The following is a 22,054-nucleotide window of genomic DNA, read 5'->3' as shown; positions in this document are numbered from 1 at the left end:
GCTGCGAGCTGGGGAGCAGAGCTGTGCTGGCCAAGGGGGCTGTGGCAGCAGTGCCTGAGGCAGGGCAGTGGCTGCTGTTGGTGGAGTGTCAGGGATGGCAAGAGCAGCTTTATAGAGCTGCTGCTGCTGGGGGGGATTTTGGTGCTGCTGCTCTGGGGAGCAGGGCAGGTGCAGGGATGTAAATGTGCTGGGTATCGCCTTACCTGGGGCCGGTGTCACCCTTGACAATTTGAATGTTGGTTCAGGGGGGCTGTGTTGGGTGACACAAACAGCGGAGATGTTTTTGTGCAGTGGAGAGTGTTGTGCTTTTGTGCCTGACCCGTGTTTGATCAGTGTGAGGCTTCAGGACCTGGGTTCTTCTGTCCTTTGGTCATCTATGATGATTGTGGAGAGCCCTGGCTGTGCTCAGCTGAGAACAGTCAGGGGAGTCACTGTACTGTTTAATCTGGACTCCATGAGCTGCAAAGTTCCACCAAGATGCTGGAAAACTGGAGTTTATTTTGATCCTTCACAGGCATTTAAATCTATGTTCATTTTATGAATGGCATTGCTTTAAGTGGAGAGCCACATAGTTGGGCAAGTGAGGGGGAATATGGAAAGTAAAGGTGGCATTTTTTTTTTACAAGAATGAGTTGAAGCCTATGGAGCAAAAAGGGTGAAAACTGGGATGAGTGCCTCTGCCAGGGTTCAAATCTCATCTGCTGGGAAAGTGAAGGCTTTCAAGGATGGGTCCATGCTGTGTTTCCCCCACACTTCAGTGCCATAAAGCTTCCAAATTAATGTAAATCCTGACAGCTTAACACAACAGGCAAGTTGTGTTAAGCTCTAGGGTATGGACTGCCCATGAACTTTGGGTTAGTACAGGACCTGGCACATTAGGTCTTGCACATCAGGCCCAGAGTAACCAAGGGGATCTCATCTGATGCTGTGGTGGAACCAGGAAAAATGAAACCCCAACAAAGAGTTCTATGGCTACAGGAAATAAACCACCAGCATTTTCTCTCTTCAGAATGATGATACCCATGTTTTCTGTGGGATATAAATACCAGCAGTATGTTATGTAACTATTCATATCACACCCTCCTAATTGCATGTTTTTGATGGACATAAAATTTGGAATGTGACCCAGAGCAGTTTTCCATTGCATGCCAGCACTGGGCAGCCATTCCCATTGACTTCTGACATCTCTCATGGGTCAGCTTCCCTGTGCTGGGCACATCCTGCACCTGTCCCCATGGGCTGTGCAGGGTGGCTGTGCTGATGGACACCCTGTCCCCTGCAGTGCCAGCTGAGTGGGGCTGGTGCACAGGGCAGGGATGCTGAGCTGGGTGTCACTCTCAGGGGTTTCACAGGGATGGAAGGAGGGATCTGCAGCGTGGTTTGCTGGGGCTGTGGAGTTTTGTGTGGTCACATCTGCAAGGTGCTGGTTTTGCCTGCTGAGTCTTGTGTATGTGAGGTTGTGAGGGATGATGTTGCACTGGATGTAGGGAATAAGATGGATCGTCCAGGGCTTTCTTGTGAAATCAGTTGTGACTGTCATGTTAAAGGGTGAAGTGCATGAGTAGCAGCAGGGGAAGAGGGGAGGTGTGGTGGTGCTTGTCCTTACAAGGCTTTTCACAGTGGTACAGCCCATAATATATCACACAGCATAGGGCCACAGCAGAAAGAAAGGTAAAACAGAAAAGAAATAAACCTGTTTATTGCAGCCATTTCAATCAGTGACTACCAAAACATTTGTGGCAGGTTTGCAGTATTGTTATTGCTGTTTTGCAGCCAGTCTGTGTCCGTTATATTAAGAGTATAGAAATTTGGCAGAAAATAAACCCCTTGCTGTTCCTCAGAGATCAAAGGACCTTGGTGTGGCTCAGCCTAGTTTCTGATTATAGCAAATTCAACACTGTAAGTCTTCAATAAGAACTTTCTCAATCACAGAATTACAAATAATGAATTTTATTGTAGAAATACAAATTTGGAATTGCCGCTAATAAATACGCTCACTGGATTAGAGCTAAATATATTAAAAAACAAAAATAGAACAGCAACAGTTAATTCATTAAGCTCAATTTTACCATCAGTTGTGCCTATAAATGAAATTTCACTGGGGTACAGTCTGACACAGTTGGAAGAGCAAATCTTAACAAAGAGGTGTTCCCTGCTTTGGGGAGGAGAGCAAAGCAATCCTGTTGTCCTGTCTGCAGTGGGGTCATATTCCTCTGCCATGGAGGATTTCAAATGCCAAGTCTGTACTTTTGGGAGAAGTACACGTGAGGCTGCAATCAAAATACCCTATTGCTCCCATCCTAAATGGTGGCAGATACCCAGCTGATGCAGAAATGAGGGCTATTAAGGTTCTGATTACAAAGGCTGTGAGTCTTGGGCAGGGGCTGCATTAACAGGACATCGCTCCCTCTTCCACTGGGCTCAGGCAGAGGTAAAGGGCCTCTGCCTGATAATCTATCACCCCTCCAGCAGACTCTCATGCCCATATTAATCCCTTCACCACGCTGGGATTTAGGCTTCATTCCTACAACAGGGCTAAATGACTTTGCTAATGACAAAAATGTATCTCAAAGATTTAGCTAAATCTAAATACAGTAATAACTTATTTAACTCACAATAGTTTAGTTCAATAAATATGAATGAATTTTTCTTAACTTAGACGGTGAAGAGATAACATTTGTATCATCTGCACTGCCTAGAGAGTTGCATTAGAGTACATTACTTGTTTTCTATGGTGAAGATTCAACATTTTGCATGGGCTCCAGCTTTTTTCACAGTTCCTACTTCATGAAAAACTTGCACTTCACATAGCAGAGAATCTTTAGCAGTGCCTTTTCCAACTTGGGATTACCAAAAATCAGAATAAGGGAATGAACACCTGGAAATGCATTCAGATATATGGATATAAGAAGTATCATGGTATTTTCATTCTTATTGACGTAAATTATTGTCAGGATCAAACATACGAAATTAATGCTGTACATCACTAAGAAGGAGATAATAGATTTCATGGCTCTGATGTGGGCATCCGTGCTGAGGTTGTTCCTGGAGTTTGTCTGCATCTTGCGTTTGTGTCTCCAGAGAGAAAAGAGAAGGAAAACAGCAGAAAAGATGACTGCCATAAATGAAGCAGCATATCCAAAGCCAACAAGAAAAAAAGAAGGGAAAAAATGTTTATCCATTCTGACACTTGCTTCCAAAAAATTTCCAAGGCAGGTGAAATTGAGGTTGTTACTGTCAGTTTCAGCGAGGTCATAGATAATGATGCTGACAGCTGAGGCTAAAATCCCTGACCCCAACAAGAGCCAGGGCACAATCCTGTCAATTTTTACTTTCAGGTAGATGAAGAACCTGTTCCTGAAATTCGCAATTTTTATGCAATAAAAAACACAAAGACAGGCAGAAAACCACAAGTGGGAATAATTTAAAAACGTTTGAAAAGATACAATAAGCTGAATTATGGTGTGAACATAAAGGTAATTGGGATAAATTATTGAAAGAAAGGAATATACCCATGAGATGCACAAATGCCAAAACCTGGAGCATCCCAGAAGCAGCAAGATCTTCTCATTAGAGTTCAGGGTTTTCTTTTTGACCCAGGCAATGCAAAGCACACCAACAAGGAAAGCGTTTATCCACATGCCAGCAAAGGTCTCCAGGCTGATGATGGCCAGAGCTGCGGCCCCGTATGAAGTGACATTGGATTGCTGTGGAGAGTGACAAGCTTCCATGCTGCGAGCTGGGGAGCAGAGCTGTGCTGGCCAAGGGGGCTGTGGCAGCAGTGCCTGAGGCAGGGCAGTGGCTGCTGTTGGTGGAGCGTCAGGGATGGCAAGAGCAGCTTTATAGAGCTGCTGCTGCTGGGGGGGATTTTGGTGCTGCTGCTCTGGGGAGCAGGGCAGGTGCAGGGATGTAAATGTGCTGGGTATCACCTTACCTGGGGCCGGTGTCACCCTTGACAATTTGAATGTTGGTTCAGGGGGGCTGTGTTGGGTGACACAAACAGCGGAGATGTTTTTGTGCAGTGGAGAGTGTTGTGCTTTTGTGCCTGACCCGTGTTTGAGCAGTGTCAGGCTTCATGATCTGGGTTCTTGTCTCCCTTGCTCACCATCAATGCTCACTCAGAGTTGGTCTTGCACTCAGCAAAGCACAGCCATGACAGTGAGGTGAGTAATCAAGTCAGGGAATCCTAATCTGAAAAACATTCATGTTCTGCTCCCTCCTATATGCCTTGTGTCTTCCTACCAGTCCCATCTCAGTACAGGCTGAGAGGACATACAGATATTTTCTAAGTAAAATAGTTCAGAGCATTATCCTTGTTACCATCTTATTTTAGACACTATTTTAAGTTTTGAATAATACAAGAGGAGAAATAAATAATAAATTGCTGTTAAAATCATATGTATCTGTCCTGCATCTCTTTTTACTGGCGCTGAGCTCAAAGTTGACAACAGTTCAGATTATATTATAGCATGCAATAAAATTTTCCAGCGATGTCCAAAACCCTGCTTGTTTGTCTCAGTATTATCAGTTTATCTAATAACAGACTATCTCTCTATGACCTTTGCCAAAATTACTCCAGTCAGGGAATTTTGCTAAGAGCCTCCTGTTCTTTCATCCAGGCAGATATTTTTTATATGTGCTCCTATTTTTATGTACACTTATTCATTCTTTCTTCTAGAATTATAGATATTTATAATACTTTAAAATCTGAGCAAGTTCTGTTGTTATCCTCTGCTGTGTATTTCAGATCTGAATGCTGAAGTTCTTAACCTGGAGGCATTTGACAAGTTCAGTCTTCTGCTGATTTCAAGTTCTACAAATGGAAACAGACTTACCTAAAATTTGGGAAGCTGGATGGGTAATTTTTTATTAAAAATGTGGTTGGTGCCACTTTGATATGACAGGTTTTTAATCTCAGGAGACTTTTTTTTCATTCTTGCCCATATGAAGGACACAAATACCTGAGCCACATTTTTGTCTCAAAGTTTGTGTTACAGTGGAGTTAAAACCAGTACAAGCAGATTAACAAAAGGGATTATCTGCATTTAGTGACACCAGCTTGTGCCTGTGTCTACGAATCTGGGGTGGATTTGCCCCTGGGTGTGGGAATACTGACGTACAGCAATTTGGGGCACTTCATTCAATGTGGTGTAAGAAACCATAAGGCACCTGCTGTACTACCCAGCGTGGAAGAGCAACAGCTTTTCCCATCACCAAGTTTTTTACAGAACTGCAGCCAATGGAAGCATGTGCATGCACTGCCCTCCAGGGAGGACAAAATGAAACTGGTGGTGGAGCCCCTCTGCTATAGACACGGGCTGAGAGCTGAGGCTGTTCATCCTGGAGAAGAGAAGGCTCCAGGGAGACCTTAGAGCCCAGTCCAGTGCCTAAAGGGGGTCCAAGAGAGCCCCTATATATATATGAAAACAAATATATGCCCTCAGAATGACTTCTCTTTAGACATCCTCTTTAGGTTCTTCAGTCATTTTAAAGTTAAGGGTACTAAAACCCAAGTGTTTTTCAGACTACTCTGATTTTGCTTCAGTTTTTTGTTTTGTTCTCACATCCACTGCAATGCATCTGCAAATAAGGCCTTCGTGCTGTGTTTTTACTTTCTTTGCTCACCTGTGAGAACAGCCTCAACATGATGTATCTTGAGACATACTTATTTTACTAATAGTGTGTCCTGTTCAGCTTAGGTGTCAGAAACAATCATTCCTAAAAGCAAGTGCTGAAGAACACCCATGTATGCTAGGTGAAAGATTAGTGCTCTGGGGCCCTTCTTCTCCAAACAAGAAAAGATCTCTGTACTTTTTTCTCTGCAATGTGATCTCTTATGAATAGCTTCCTACTCTGATTTGTTTGGAGAAAAATATGTTGCTTAGGTTGAAGGACTGACTCCTTTCTAGGACAAGCCCATATCCTACTCAAAACTTACTGACCCAAGCTCTCTGCCTTGCACTGTGGGTGGTGGTGTCATGGCACAAGCCCTTTCCTGTCTAACTGCTGAACATAGGGGTGAACATCCCCACTTTTGTGACTTTTAATTTCAGATGTGAAATGAAGAACAGGATTCCATGCCTAAGTTAAAGGCACTCAGGTACTCCAGGGCACATGGAACTCATGGGAATACTGATGCACAGCAAACTAATGATTTACAGAGCCCTTCCTGACCCATGCCCCCTGAGAAAGAAGACAGCAAGGTGCAGGACAAGAGTTTGTGATCTCTGAAACCCACCAGAAAACAAAGGAGCATCAAACTGGAAAGTCAAAGATTACTGATACAAGTGACCACTTCTGGAGGCAGAGAGTGGCAGGTTGTGCATGGAGCATCAGTTCTGGGATGGGATCAGCTGAGGGAAAACACTGTCAGGGCATTCATAATCATATCTCTCTTACTTCTAATCTTTACAATGTGATGTTAATTATTAATTGAAAGCAGCACTGGGCCAAATTCTAATGGCGCTGGACTGCTATAAACCTGGAATAATTCTGCTTGAGAGTGTGGCTTTTCTCCTATGCAGTCAAGATCATAATGCTAACAGATAACAAACACAGGAGAAGGAGTCAGCAACTTTGGGCCAGATGGAGAACCTGTTATGTGAAGTCTGGGTGGGTCTTTCACCAGCTGCACTGAAGACATGAAGTTACCACATTCCTCTCTGCAATGTTCCTCCAAGTGGACTTAGGTAGTTGATAAGAGCAATGCCATCAGGTGCCATCCAGGGGGAAATCTGACTGTTATAATAATGCTTCAAAGGTGGAAAGTCCGATGCTGGTTGGCTGATGCTCCATGGAAAGCTCAGCAACATGCCCTATATATTGCCAGAGATGAGAGAGACCAGCTTCTGTTCCCACTGCAAAAATGGGCTCTAGCATCTTCCCACTCTGCCTGACACTTCTTCTATGTTCTGTCTATGGTTCTCCAGTCTCTGTAAGTAAAACCTGATTTCTACAGGCTCCTCTCAGTCTAGAGGCATACCTTATACTGGTTGTATTCCATTCTCTTCCAGGTGGGACATGTCTCCAGTGAAGCTGGTAAGTGCTGTGTGAGCTGGTTTGAGTTTTGAAGCATTTCCTTCTACTTGCTGTGTGCCACCACATCCGAACACTCTACGTTTTGACTGTCTTGCAGATGCTGGAGCTGGTGAGATATTCAAAGACATTCCTCACATCAACTTGGGTGAGTTCATGACTAAATTCTCATGAGGCCTGAAGAGTTGTGAGCATAATGCTGAATTTTCAGTATTGTAAAGGAGACTGATAGTCAGGTAGCTCATGAGAGAAAATATAATTCAAGAGAATTATAATCAAGTGAGCTCTGAATTACCTTCCTCTCTCTGTGACACCTGAATCTATCCAGGACTGGAACCCTGTGTAAACAAGGGACGCAGATGTCTTTCCTTTCTGAAATTTGCACAGACCCATGGTGCTAAGGCAGAAAAACACTGTATGATTTGGAAGGACTCTGGAGTCCCACTAGCATTTTCTGCCCATCTCTATATGATTTTTATAAAGTTTTACAAACATGGAAAAAAACTTAGATGTTTATTGAGCACTGTCCCACTGTGTGACTCTTGTCACTACCGGAGAGCAAGCAGAGATTATCAAAGGTGACCATGGATAATAGTGCCACCACAAACGCAAACATTGCCAAGAAGTAAATATTGAGTAGAAACTAGAAACTGCTGTTACTTTTATTATTGCCTATATTTCAGTGTATAGAGGCTGGTCCTTACTTATTTTCTGTAGCTGCCCAAGGACATTAACCTTGTATAAGTATGTTCAATATGGTTTATGAAATGAAATACATTTGATGTTTCATTGACACTATCCTTGATTAAATTGCATTTCAGCTGCTGGACTGGACCTCTTTCAGGGCGATATATTGCTCCCTGTAAGTAATTAAAAGCTTTCTGTTGCTTGTCCTAATTGTATTTTTGCTACAAATCAGCTTAGCTCCCTGCAGTAGATGCATCACCAGCTGTTAATTCCCTTTTCAGAAAAACCAGCGAAATGCCTTAAGAAATGAGACCTACAGATGGAAGTTCCCTATTCCCTATATTCTGGGTGATGACCTAGGTAAAGGAGACACTTTATTCAGATTTTATCTCCAATCCTTATTTGTACTGCAGTCCCTGTGATAAAAAAATTGCCTTTTCCAGAACTGTTTCTCTCACACTAAAAATGTTAAACGTCACTAATAACTACTTATTGCAGTCTTGTTTATATCAAAATTATTTTCCTTCTACAGCTAACATAGCAAACCACAACTTAATCAAATTCAATAATTTCTTTTCGATCATTTTTCCTTTGGTTCCATGTGTGAATCTGTACATATCTTACGTCTCCAAGGTGAACAAACTGCAATGTATTAAAGGTTCTTTCCTTGTTTTCCAGACCTGAATGCCAAAGGAGTAATTCTCCAGGCATTTGAAATGTTCCGCCTGAAGTCCTGCGTTGATTTCAAGCCATATGAAGGAGAAAGAACCTACATTTTTTTTAGCAAACAAGATGGGTAAGGGTAATATCAAATTCTGTTTAGTTTTGCAATGTAGAATCAGCTGGGAACCCATTCCATTTGACTTCAGCAGTCTAAAGGTTTGCTGTCAGCAGAGAAAAAGAGGCCACCAGGAAACAACTCATTTTGCACTCAGACAAAGAGCTTGCAAGCAGCTGCCTCCCTCTGCTGACTGTTATTTACGGGATGAGCTCTGAAGGTGAATCCCAGCATCTCTGAATTTTCATCAGCTGCTTCCAGTTTTCCATCTAGGGTTGTTTTCCATTTCAGTGAAGAGTCCCATGTACATCCTTTTAACTTACCAGGAAAGTGAATGTGAATAGCTAGAATTCAAGTTTGGAAATTTTTGTAAGACAGACAAAAAAAAAAAAAAAAAAAGTGATGGAAAGAGAGTTTATTGTAATATATCTGTTGGTTTGGAATGGCTCTTCTTTAATGACTAGTCTCTCAAAATCTGAAAGGGTGTTATACACAGAAATTCAAGTTTTCAAGAACTGAAAGGATTTATTTTATTTCCTACAACTAAGCATGTTTTGAAAGAAAGTGTAGAAAAGCACAAAAATCTTATCACTATATCAGCTGTGAATATTTCTTATTTTCCCAGAAGTTCATGTTTCTGCCTTCAGCTCTTCCTTGAGTGTCCTATGACACTTGTCGTACAAGTTTGCAAGCTCCATAATTTTTGACAAGTCAGTGTTGAAGATCTTAATACTGGAAATGTATTTTCACACCTCTGGCCAATGCAAGGCATGGTTGTTCTTAAAAAGGACCAAATGTTGCTATTCTAAATACTCCTGAGTTTTTTCTCTAGCCCAAGTTATTGCAAAAAAGCTCAGCCTGTTTTGATGAATTTACTGTTTCCATGTATGTTTTATGTTTCTTGGCAAAATGGAAGCTGATGCAGGACTAAACTTCTGTGGCTTTCAAAAATGCAGGGTGAGCTTCTCTGACACAGAGGATAAGTAATGAAGTGATAGTTTCTGGGGGTAAGTCTGCTTTCAGAGTAGCATATTTTTAGAGAATTAAGGCATGTGGTCAGCATCTAAATAATGATTTATGTGACTCCTTTAATATTAAGAACATTTATGATTGTACTTTAAATCCAGTGAGCAGATTGAGAAGTTAAATATAGAGAAGAAAACTTTACTGAACAGGGAGTAAGCTCTCCCTCCTTCTCAGGTGTTGGTCCATGGTGGGGGACCTGCAGACTGGACAGAACCTCTCAATTGGGTCAAGGTGTGACTACAGAGCTATTGTGGAACATGAGATCCTGCACGCTTTAGGATTTTACCATGAGCAGTCGAGGATGGACCGGGATGACTACGTGAATATCTGGTGGGACGAAATTATTGCAGGTGGGTTTTAACATTCAAGTTAGAATTTGCAAAGTGCAGATTTATCAATATCCTATTTGCACTTCTAGATTTTAAGACCTTTCTAAAGATAGAATTTTAGAAATGGTAGGGCACACCTGAGACCACAGTAAATCAAGAAATTTTGGTACAACTTCTCTGGTCAAAAGCCAGAGATTGTCTAAGGCCAGAAGATAGAGGCCCTGCTTGAAAACCACGACTTTTATTTCCCCTTGGCTCCAGGACTGATCTGCTCTCTTATTTCAAACAAATCACTTCCCATCTCTCTGAATCTGTTTCCTCTTACCATATCATGCAAATTGTAAACTTAGATGGTGAGATTTGAGGTGGCTCTTCTTTAAACAAAGATCCTTTCAAAATCTGAAAGGTTTTTATATTCAGAGATTCAGGCTTTCCTGAAACTGGAAATATTCACTTTGCACATGAAAAAAACCTCAGAATTATTATATCAGATGGGAAATATGAAGTATTTCTCTCCTGCCCAGCCTGTCTCTGTAGGTTTTTGCTTTCAGGTTTAATATTATCAGATTCAGTGGCTTTATGAGTTTCAGCAAAATCTTCACAGTCCCCCTGGTCCCTAGGCAGTTTCTTCTGTAGTCCTCTGTGAGATCTGATTATGTATTTACACAACAATGATTTGTTTGAAAAGGAGTGGCTAGGGGAGGATTTTTTTAAATTTTATTTTTGATAAAAGGTGCAATTCAAGTATCTGTAAGAAAACAATTCCAAGCTCTTATATAACCTCAAGCCTTGAACTGAAGACCTTTGTGATTTGCAGAAGGGCAGGGCAGTTGTTATATAGAGAAACTGTAATTACCCAACAGCACAGTCATGTGATGTTTTATCTTTGAAAAAGAATGCCAAATATTCTGAAAACATTATTTGCAGTCAGAAATGCTCGCAAGATCTTTTTACTTTTATACCAAAGCCTGTGAAATGGCTCCCTCTCTTTGCCCTAGCAGACACCTTCTTAATAAAAAACTTTCTCTAAGGGCAAATTACTTCACCAAGAAACCATGAGGAATGTGTTTCCAAGGGCCATTTCAGTAGAAATACCAATATTATAAATCTAGGGTAAAATACCTTTTTTTCCCCCAGAGATTGCTAGGGCATTCTTTACCTAAAGGAGAACAGAACCTGAAGATACTCCAGGGTTGTCATATTTATCTCCTTTATGAGTTTCAGGACCTCTCCTTCTCTATATATGATCTAATATCCTGGGAAATGTTTGCATCAATGTTCACACATTCTGGAATGGAATATATTAATCCTTAATCCTTCAGGATCATTACTGTTAAACCATTCCTATTAATTGTAATCTAACCTCCTATATATACCATTCTTTACAGCTCATTGGTATTTGTTTTTGAATTTACTGAAGTCACCTGTGAGAGCACAGAGCTGCAATCAAAGGCACTGCTTTGTTGTCCAAATGACAAACACAAATCTAAGTTTCAATATTTTGTTGCAAAGTAATTGCTTTTGGGTATATAATTTGTGCCTTAGAAAACTGTATCCAAGGGGATGTGCTAATGCCATTTCCTTTCGATTTTCTCTAAAAATGAAGCACTTTTCTGTTCTTTTACCAGGCAAAGAGCACAATTTTGCGAAGTACAATGACAGCTACATCACTGATCTGAACACCCCCTACGACTATGAATCATTGATGCACTATGAACCATTTTCATTTAACAAAAATGAAAGTGTCCCCACAATTACAGCAAAGATACCAGCATTTGATGACATAATTGGACAACGTCTAGACCTCAGTGCCATTGACCTGGAAAGACTGAATCGCATGTACAACTGCAGTAAGTCAGAATTTAACCATGGCAAACTATTTATTTGGTTATACTTGAGCCAGGCTGGTCCACCCTCCTTACATCTCTAAAATAACAAAAACTCTTCTCAACTGTGCTTCAGGAGGTATGGGACAGGACCTGCGGTGTGCAGATAAACACAAACAGTTTATTCCCTTCTCATCCGTTTTTAGCTCTTCTCACTCTCATGATTTTTGTAAAAATTAGTCAAGGAAAGTCAAACCATTCACACTTTTTCTTCCATGCTGCTCCCTGGAGTTCAGACCTGTGGTTGTGTACTGCCTGTGGTGTGCGGGCAGCCTTGTTGTGCTTTTTTAAGGTGAATGCAACTGCACTTTGTCCTCTTTTACTGACATTTGGTCTTAATTAGATTATTTTGCTCCTGAGATTGGCTAGTTCTAGAATCCCACACTGTCTAGGTGTTTGCTGAGCTGGTTGAAGATGGTATCACTGATCATGGTTGTTACTGAAAAGTTATTGTCCCCTCAGTGCTGCCAGCAGAAGCATCACCTTGCAGGCAAACTCAGCTGAACCAGCTTAAGGTAATAGGGTGGACTTTGCTTAGAGTGGAAGGACAGAGCTCAAGTTTATCAATCAGGGAACTGCTGTGAAGAACAGTAACTTCAGCTGAGGAATGGTTAAATACACCAAGGCTGGCAAACAGGCACAAAGACAGTCACTGCCATGTGGGGCTCTTTAACCTTCTCCAAAGAGGTCAAAGGTGGTTGTCTTTATCCAGGGAATCCCTCCAGGAATCCAATGTTTCCTCCTCTGAGTCATTGGGCTCACATCCCCTAGCGTGAGGGTTGTCTTCTCTACAGGATGGTTATACTGCTGTAAACAAACCCCACCAAAATTAGAGCAGAAATTTTAATGAGCTACTACTCTGAGGTGACCATGTGTGTATTTTTTTTCAGCTTCAACTCACACCTTTTTGGACCAGTGTTCTTTTGAGTTTGAGAACATCTGTGGTATGATCCAGGGCACCAACCATGACCAGAACTGGGTCCACCAACAGAGCAGCGTGACGGGGCAGGAGGACCACACGCTTTCTGGGCGCTGCAGAGGTAAAACAAAGGAATGGGACACTTTCTGAGCTGGGTTTTCTCCAGGGCTGATTACAATGACAGGTTCAGAGAAGTTGTTAAAGACTCTGTACAGTGCTTGCACTCCCACTCTCACTAAACTTTTTCAATTTAGTGGAATGTTGTCCACACTAGCAAGATCAAGGGGGACAAAGAACAATCTTAACTAGAGGTCTTTTAAATATAACCTGGAAAATTATTTACTTCGACTTCCAAAGTCTGTATAAGAGTTATGTTACCTCATGATAAGAATCAAACAGCACTTGTAGCCACTCATAAATGTTGTGTTTGCAATGCAAATGGGAAGTTAAGCTTGTGGAGTTCTAGTTCTGGAAGTAGAAGAAAGTTGCAAAGATTTTATGATAGGAGTTCAGGGATACTTTTTATTTTGATGTGGTAATTTCATCATTTTGCAAAGGAAGACATTCTCAAAAACAGAGCAGTGAGCCCCAGTCACAGTCATAGGGTGTTAGTTTACAGCTGAGAATAAAGATGAAGTCCCAACCGGCAGTTCTGAAAAGCAAGAGCCTAATTTCCCATTGTTTAGACAGGATAAACTACAACACACTTCCAAGATAAAAGTGACTTCTGTGGTAAATTTTGCCTCAGTACAGGGGGAAGGAATCCTGACCTAAAGCACATTCACTTGTCCTTTGTAACTCTTTGACTTGCTGCACTCAGGAGTAGCTTATTCCCCTCAAGTGACCCACCCACTGGAAAGAACAGATCTCCAACCTTTTATAATGCTGGTAGTTGTGGATCAGGCCCAAGAATATAATATAACTCAAGAAAACCACCTGGTATTTTCTAGAAATACATGCTTCTAACCCTCAGCTGATTCTTAATTCTTTCTCTCCTCTTTCTCACCCCATACAGTACAATTGTAACTGGAGAAAATAATTTAAATGAGTTGTTTGAGTTTATCAGGTAAAATCCAGTCTGCCTGAACTGAGCACTTAATGTGCACTTAGGCTTTAAAATCCAGTGACTCAGTACAAAATAAGTATCAATGTTATTTGAAGAGTTAATGGAGAGGGGTGGGTGAGGATCTCCAAAGTGTAGAAATGAATTGCATGAGTATGGAGTGTCTCTCCTTTTGGCACCTCCAAAAGGTCATTGACTCTATCAGGAATTTTGATGTTTTTTGAGAAGTGGTTCTGCAATCAGAATCATCTCAAGTGGGGCAAATTCTAAGTTTCTCACATAGATGGATCCTATTTTGCCCAGACAGCTTTGGTATTCTGGGTTTTTGACTTACTGCTGGCTAAATGGAAGGAGGGAAAGTACAGCTTAACATTTAGGGGGTCTGCTGAAGTCTGCCAGGGCCATATTCTAATTGCCATGGATACTTATTGTTGCCTTTGACTTTCTTATCAAAAAGGACACGTAGTCTAGATCATTTGGGGGTTTGTTACTACAACAATTTCAACAACAGGCTCACAGCGCTGCTTCTCACTTGTGATCATACTTGGATTTAATACACTCACATTTAAAATAAGTTTAGCTGATGGTCAAGTGTCATACATTGCATAGAGCAATCTCTAGCAAGGCTTCTGTGGACATGAGTTCAAAACATTGCTACCATGTGGAAGGGAATGGAGATCCTTCCCCTGACTGATTAGAGAGAACCTGATAAACAGCTCAAAACCCTTCACTAACCATGCAGGAAGCTGCACTGCCTTTATGCAGGTGTAACTGTTGGAACAACATGATCTTTAAGGTTCTTTCCAACCTAAACCAGTCTGTGATTCTATGATATGTTATCTTGGACAGGAGTCCATGGCACTTTCACACAACAGCTAAAAAAATTTAACTTATTAATTTAATCTTTGACTAAATTGAATAACTAAAAAGCGGCACAATACCATACAGATAAGACATGACAACTTCATGTGATACCAAGATATGATGTGTGCAAATGGTGAATCCTTGTAAATATAAGGATAAAAGTAGACACTTCAAAACTAAAGAAAAGAACACTTCAAAAATGTTAATGGACAATTAAACTAGAGGAGCAGGAGTTCTTAAATAATTTTCTTAAGATGAGTAATTGAGTTTTGAAGTGTTTGGGAAAGCTGTTTAAAAAGACCTTCTGCATGTTCAAGGTCAGGACAGTGCTAGATTTGTGTCCAACCCCTTTTTATCATCTTTATTGCTGATAAGAAATTATCTAACTCTTTACAAGGCAATATAGCATGTGATCTCTAAGATCTCATTTTTAGATTATCTTCAGTATAAATCAAATTTAAAAATGTATCTACTAATTGCTTGTGGTCAGCACTGAATCCTCTATTTCATATATCTCTGACATTCCTGAGGAATCCAATTTCCAATTAGAGCAACTAATGCAAAACTGACAGGAGCTGACAGCAGTGAGTTCCATGTATGTGCTGAACTACTACTCCTGTTCTTATCCCAGTCTGTCTTGGATGGTTATCACATGCTATTTCCTTTACTATTCACATTAAGTACTACTCTTCTGCTTACTAAAAAACTGCAGTTGAAATGATGAATTTACACTATGCAGCTTTGCAGGAAATGTGTAAACAGGGAGTGACAGTCTACCCTTTCTTCCCAGATGCTGGCTACTTCATGTTCTTCAGCACCAGCTCTGGCCAGGCAGATGAGGTGGCAATCCTAGAGTCCAGAATCCTTTATCCAAAGAGAACTCAGCAGTGCCTCCAGTTCTTCTATAGGACCACGGGAAGCCCTTCTGACAAGCTGATCATCTGGCTTAAAGAGGATGATGGCACTGGGAACATTCGCAAGATGAGGAAAATTCAAACCTTTCAAGGTAATTCTAGAAATAAGATGAATATTTGGGTAGAGGGGAGGAGTTGTCTTACTGTTCCCATGAATGCAGAAGACTGTCTCAGAAACCAAAAGATTTTCCCGAAGTTGCCAGAATACATTGCAATACAGCTAAGAAATTTGGTATTACATGAGGAACTGTGGGTTGTAATATTGTAAATTTGGTGCTTCACAGCAGAAGTCACAACATCCCTAAAATTATGTTACACTTGGTGATTAAGAGGGACCCCAAGCCATGCTGAGACCAACTGACTGTCTCCACTGGCTCTTATATGATCTAAGAGTGTGCTGTTCAGATGTAAATACCTGTGCTCCTCTGCAGTCAATACTGCAGACTGATTTTTAGATAGTTGGAAATATAAAAACATATGCAGTTTTGGAAATGTGAATTGGATTCCCCTTTAGGTGATTTGCTAAATAGGACAAACTCAGCCACTGAGGCTCCATGTGTTTTATGTTGTCAAAGCACAAGACCTATCATAATCTGCCTACATCAGGCTGCAGCAGCTTGCAGGGAGGGATATTCCCTGGAAAAGTGTTAGAAAAAACTAATTCTAACACTTGATTCCCACCCTCCTTTTTGTCTTAGCTCTTAGCATGTTGCCCTTTCTGGTAGAGACTGTCATTCCCTAATGTGTGAAGAGTTCCTTGTACAACATCTCCAAAGCATTTAGATAACAAAACAGTGTGGATATATTATAGTAACAACATCAACTTAAGATCTCTGCCCTTCAGGACTCTGTGAGAGGTCCAGTTGTCTAAAAGTGCAGCTGGGATGGATGGCTAGGGGCAAGTTGCTTCATAATATCTCTAATCACACTGATAGCAATGTTTTGCTTTCCTTTCATCACAGCGGACAGTGACTCCAACTGGAAAATTGCCCACGTAACCCTCAACGCTCAGAAGAAGTTCCGTTACGTCTTCCAAGGACTGAAGGGCAACCCCAGCTCTTCATCGGGTGGGATTGCTATTGATGATGTCACTCTGACAGAGACCCCCTGTCCCACAGCTGTGTGGGTCATTCACAACTTCAGCAAAATCCTTGAGAACTCATCCATCAGTGTTATTGAAAGCCCCCGTTTTTACAGCCCTGAGGGTTATGGATTTGGCATCAGCGTGTTGCCGAACTACCAGAACAGCAGCTACGCTCGTGTTGCCTTCCACCTGTGCAGTGGAGAGAACGATGCAGTTCTGGAGTGGCCAGCTCTGAACCGCCAGGCCACGCTCACCGTGCTGGATCAGGACCCCGATGTCCTGAAAAGGATGTCCTCGAGCAAAAGCTTCACCACAAGCAAAGACCACATTAACTCAGGTAAGAGGTGCCTGCCTGGAGGAATGTTGGCAGCGAGAGCCAAGGAGTCAGAGTAAGAGAGCTGAGTGTAGGACTCAGAGCTGAGAAACTTTGGACATATTTCCCAGTTTGGGAAACTTTCCTGTGTACAACTTGCCAGTGTGTGACTCAGAATTCCTGCCTGTGGAAGATTGTATAACATGAAAAGTGACACATACAAGGTTGGTGTTATTATGAACAACCCCTGGGATATCTGAGTATGATTCTAAATGTAGAATTCTCCTGAGAGCAGGAAATTCCCATTCTACCTGTGGTTTGTCCATTGTGATAGGTGACATATCATCACAGGTTGGTGGAATGCCAGCAGGGTGCAGTATTCTGTTAGTAAATCAACAAAAATTTGAACCTGCACTTTGGAGGTTCAGTCAACTTCAACATACTCAGTGAACCTCAACCTACATGGTCTGAATGCACAACATTCACCCTTTCTCATGGATGTGTTAATTCAAAATCGTTCAGCCTGGAGAAGAGAAGGCTGAACAATCAGGGTGACCTAATTGTGGCCTTCCAGTACCTGAAGGGAGCCTGCAGGAAAAATGGGGAGAGACAATTTACAAAAGCATGGAGTGCCGGGACAAAAGGGAATTGTCTTCAAACTGAGTAGGTTTAGAATAGATATTAGGAAGAAATTCTTTTCTGTGAGGATGGCTGGGCACTGGAACCAGCTGCCCAAAGAAAATGTGGATGTCCCATCCTTGGAAGGATTCAAGGCCAGGCTGGATGGGGCTTGGAGCAACCTGGTCTAGTGGAAGGTGTCCCTGCCCATGGCAGGGGTTGGAATGAGATGATCTTTAAAGTCCCTTCCAATCCAAACTATTCTCTGATTCTGTGACAGAAATAATAATAGGACAAATGGAGTCTGTTACAGAATAAAATACTATACATGAATCTTCATCACTTTCCACTTTTTCTAGTGGAAGTTAAGTACATACTTTTTCAGTAGGAGCTTTTAAACTCTAAGTATGAATATGTTCAATAAAATCATAGGAATGACCAAAATCTGCTAAATTCTAACCCATAGGTACTTGCAAACTGGTGGGGGAGCATCCTTACTCAGGAGGAAACTCTTAGCTGGTGACAATGAGGAGGCAATTTGTGTTTGGTTAGTTCGCAATGAAAGAGGAGTTGTGGAATTTCAGTGGTCTCACATAGACTAAGAATCCTCACGCAGACCATACCTGAAGATCACCTGGCACCTTTAGTTGGTCAGTCCTCTGGGATTTGTTTGGGGATTTCAGGTCTAAACTTGATTTTACAGCATAAATCCCCTTTAACACTGTAATGCAGAAAGCAGTCATGTAGTACTTTGAGCTGCACAACATTGTGGTGCTCATTTTCTCTTTGCAGATAATGGAGCTATAATATGGGATAAACCATCAATTGCTGGAAGATATGATGAGTCGTGCAATTGCAACAGAAGTGTAGCCTGGGGGTGGAGTAACTTCATATCCCACAGACAGATGAGACGGAGAAGCTTCCTGAAAAATGATGACCTGATTATTTTTGCAGAATTTAATGGTAAGGACCCTTTTCCTGATTCTCCTTACAAAATAGGTGATTCTTTCTATTTTCATACATTCAAATAACTCTTTCCACCTGTCTCCAACATCTCTTCTACTGGGAATCAACTTTAAAAAGTTGATTAATGCTTTAAAAAGCATTTCTGTTACCTAGTGTCAGGTGGGTGAGGTTGACTAAAGTGATTGTGAGTTCAGGGGGATCTAAATGGCAGTGAGTTTTGAAATGCTAACTTCTTAGACACCCTTAGGCACCCTGACCAGTAGCTATGTCCATTTCTAAGCACTGAACATACTAAAGGCTATCCCCACTGCGTTTATTTCCAAGTAGGATGGCCTCACTTGGCATAATTTTTCAAAGTACAGAACATCACAGATTTACCTAACTTGTTTCTGTAATTTCAGTCTTATTTTCTGTCTTGTGCTTTAAATACACAGAACTTGTTGTGGTACAGCAAGAGCTCTGTGAAGGGAAAATGGACAAGGAGCACCCTCTGGTCCACAAAGCACCCTGTGAGCCCCTGATATGAGGCACACTACACATAGTATCACTCACTGATTCTGATGTCTTTCTCCTTTTTTTAAAAGATATAATTCACCTCAATAAAACTGAAGTTCCTGTTCAACGTGTGCAATCTGCCCTCACGGAAGGCCTTGTTCTTGAAAGGCAGAAGAGAGCAGCCCATGACATGGAGCCTGTCCAAGACCAGCTGCCTTATCTGCCAGACCCATGTGACCCAAACCCTTGTCAGAATGATGGAGTCTGTGTGAATGTGAACGGAAAAGCAAGCTGCAGGTACCACAGACCTCCTCCCTCCTTGCCCTGGCCTTCTTCTTCAAGCAATGCAGCTAAAAAGTATTCAGAGCTACAGATCTCAGAGGTCTAAGCCACCAGGTCTTCAAGGAAAGGTAGAAACAAAACACTTTAGCACAGTGACTGGTTCCTACCAGCAGCCAGGAGAGCAGGTTTCTTTGCATAAAGCAAAGAAGCCCCATTCTGTGGTGCTGCCAGGGTGTGTAAATAGCCTCCACACAAGGTGGGAACGTTGTGATGTGAATCCCTCCAATGGGAACAGCTCATCTGGGATAATGAATGTGAGGAGCTTGGGGTGAGGGCATGACAAGGCTGCTGATCCACTGAATCTGTGCTTTGTTTTCCCAGGTGCCCAACAGGACAAGCCTTCTTCTTCACAGGTGAGAGATGTCAGTCAAGGCAGGTCCACGGGAACATCCTGGGAATGGTGATTGGTGGAATTGCTGGAACTATTGTCTTATCTATCATCCTCATTTCCATGATGGCTAGAAGATAAAAAACTGCAGGGGGGACAAATCTCAGCCTGCTGTTTTTCCATAGTTCATAAGATACCAGGTTTCAGTGAAAAACGATGAATACAAATGGTAGAAAACCAGTCATCATATGGATTAAAAGCTCTGTCAACAGCTTGGCAGCAGTCTGGTTTTTTCTGAGGGATGTGGCAGTTAAAATGTGTCATGTAGAGCTGCTGTCTGATGAAAATTCATACACTGCCTTTCTTGTATGTTTTTTGAAAGTTTTGTTTCTTCATCCCATAGCAAGCAGCAGTGCTGAGAGCCTATGCATTTACTCTCAGCCACAGTTCAAACTCAGATTAAATAACTGGCAAAACCTCTCAAATCACTAGTAAAAGTCACACCAAAACACATGTATTAAGATTCTGGAAATGTTCCTACAAAAATTGCTCAAGAATTCTAAAGGGTACAGATATTTATGTAAGTCAGTACATCATCACTCACTTTCCCTGGGGCTGTGCTGGTTTTCTTACACTAATTAGCTATTACACAGATTTCATAAACTACTATTCCACGGTTTTGGCCAATGCTCTAGCAGGGAAATACATCCACATTAAAGTTAGCTGTCTTTCTAGAGGGTTTCATCGCATAAGGTTTTCAAAGACTCAAGTGTACAGCTATTCTCTGAGCCTAACTGAAGGGGGTTTTTAAAGCAACTATAAAACTCCCATAATTTCAACAGGCTCTGGATGGAATTGGAGCAGAGTATCAATTATCATAGGGTAGAATCTCTCATGTTGCCATTAAGTTCACATGTCTTTGGAAACCATAATCTCACAAGTCGAGGAGTGTGTGAAGATGAAGACTGGGTCTATGGTACTACAGTGTGCTGGATAAGGTGTTGACATCCTCGAACTTAACTGCAGATATCAGAAAGAAATTCATCTATATGTCCTAAGATCTCTGCTTTCAAGGGCTCTAACAGTTTCCACACTTGAAGCTCTGATATCCAGGTTTCCTTGGAAAGCAGTTTCTTTGTCTCTGCAGGAGTTCAGAATACAAATGGTAAATAATCACAGAGGGTGATGCTGCCCTTGTACTTACCAGGTACAAGTTACAAGGGATGGCAGCCAAGGGAAAATGCACTCTTATGGCAGTAGGTTGTACACAGGGAGCTGATTCCTACTTAGATCCATTCTGCTGATCACAGCAGTCCTGTAGGGACAAACCATCCATTTAATTAAGGCATTATCACCAAGTTAATACTCTGTCCCTATTATTCTTTGCCTTTGGAATAAAATCAAAACGAACACTTAGATCAGCTTTTCCTGCAACACACCTGACTGCCTGGATCTCACAGGTGAAAGGGAATTACAGATCTGATTACTTTCTGCCATCTGGATTAGGGGTTTCCCCCTTGGATCAAGTGAGTTTCCCACCCAAGTTGACAACCTCATAAATCACTCAGGGTTATGCAATGAAAGACAGGAGATCCATGAAGTTGAATAAAATTACATGGTGCAGCTTTCTAGTGAATGTGTGAGATAGAAACTAAGGCAGGGAGGATCCCGGCAAACCCCAGCCAAGTGCTACCCTGCACATGATTTTGGTGGACACCCAGAATAAGAATGCAAGTTGTCACCATGCACTCCAAACACATGTGTAGGCTCTGACGTTCTGTTTGCTTGTGTAGACAGAGCCCAAGTCTCCACTCTGCCAAACCACACACTGACTCTTCTCTGCCAGGAGAACCTGTCGTGGCTTCCAGACACGGGGGATGTCCCACCAAGTGGTCCTGGGTGCATTTGGGCCCTGTTTAATGGTCTGGCTCCCTTCAGAGCATCACAGCAGGGCAACTCTTGTATGGTTGTTTCCTTGTCCAAGGCTGGGACTGGAACTAGATGGTTCTGCTGGGCAGATATTTTCTTTGTTGTTAACAAGACACCTCATCCTTTTTAGCATGGCTGGCAGGTGCAGACCTGCAGTCACACAGGAGTTTCAGTGAGGGCTGGTGGCCATCCCTTTCAGGGACAGTTGTGGACAGGCTCCTTCTTGGTTACCCTGGCTCACCTGACCCTGGGGACAACATGGGCTCAATGATTTGGGCGATGCGCGCAGCAGTGCTGAACCAGGGTCAACCAGGATCTTCTCCTGAAACCATTGTTTAGAGGGATTACTCCAGCCAAGCTGCAAATGGAAAAAGCCCTGCAACTTCTATTTGATCCCCACACTGGTTTATTTATAGTCCAGGCAGGGCCACAGCCATGGCAGAGGGACAGCTGTCCAGGGAAGGGAGGTACATGAGTG

The 22,054-nt window shown here is 42.0% G+C and overlaps 2 protein-coding genes across 2 annotated transcripts; one reads left to right on the top strand and one right to left on the bottom strand.

Moving 5' to 3' along the window:
- Nucleotides 1–2,780: 2,780 nt before the first annotated feature.
- Nucleotides 2,781–3,731, bottom strand: LOC309570330 (taste receptor type 2 member 116-like; the record flags this gene model as incomplete). Its single annotated transcript, XM_082277066.1, has 1 exon — nt 2,781–3,731. One exon carries the CDS (start codon nt 3,729–3,731, stop codon nt 2,781–2,783), a length of 951 nt encoding a protein of 316 aa, XP_082133192.1.
- A 2,854-nt stretch (nt 3,732–6,585) lies between these two features.
- Nucleotides 6,586–19,850, top strand: MEP1A (meprin A subunit alpha; the record flags this gene model as incomplete). Its single annotated transcript, XM_082276780.1, has 14 exons — nt 6,586–6,612; nt 7,014–7,038; nt 7,136–7,183; nt 7,857–7,897; nt 8,004–8,082; nt 8,401–8,518; nt 9,701–9,876; nt 11,484–11,705; nt 12,632–12,781; nt 15,378–15,593; nt 16,464–16,922; nt 18,309–18,479; nt 19,067–19,274; nt 19,641–19,850. 14 exons carry the CDS (start codon nt 6,586–6,588, stop codon nt 19,786–19,788), a joined length of 2,088 nt encoding a protein of 695 aa, XP_082132906.1. The 3' UTR covers nt 19,789–19,850.
- Nucleotides 19,851–22,054: the final 2,204 nt, after the last annotated feature.

This window comes from Coloeus monedula, assembly GCF_965178545.1.
Source record: "Coloeus monedula genome assembly, chromosome: 2".
Classification (NCBI taxonomy): domain Eukaryota; kingdom Metazoa; phylum Chordata; class Aves; order Passeriformes; family Corvidae; genus Coloeus; species Coloeus monedula.
Note: the sequence above shows the minus strand (reverse complement) of the source record. Positions and strands in the feature narration are given on the sequence as shown.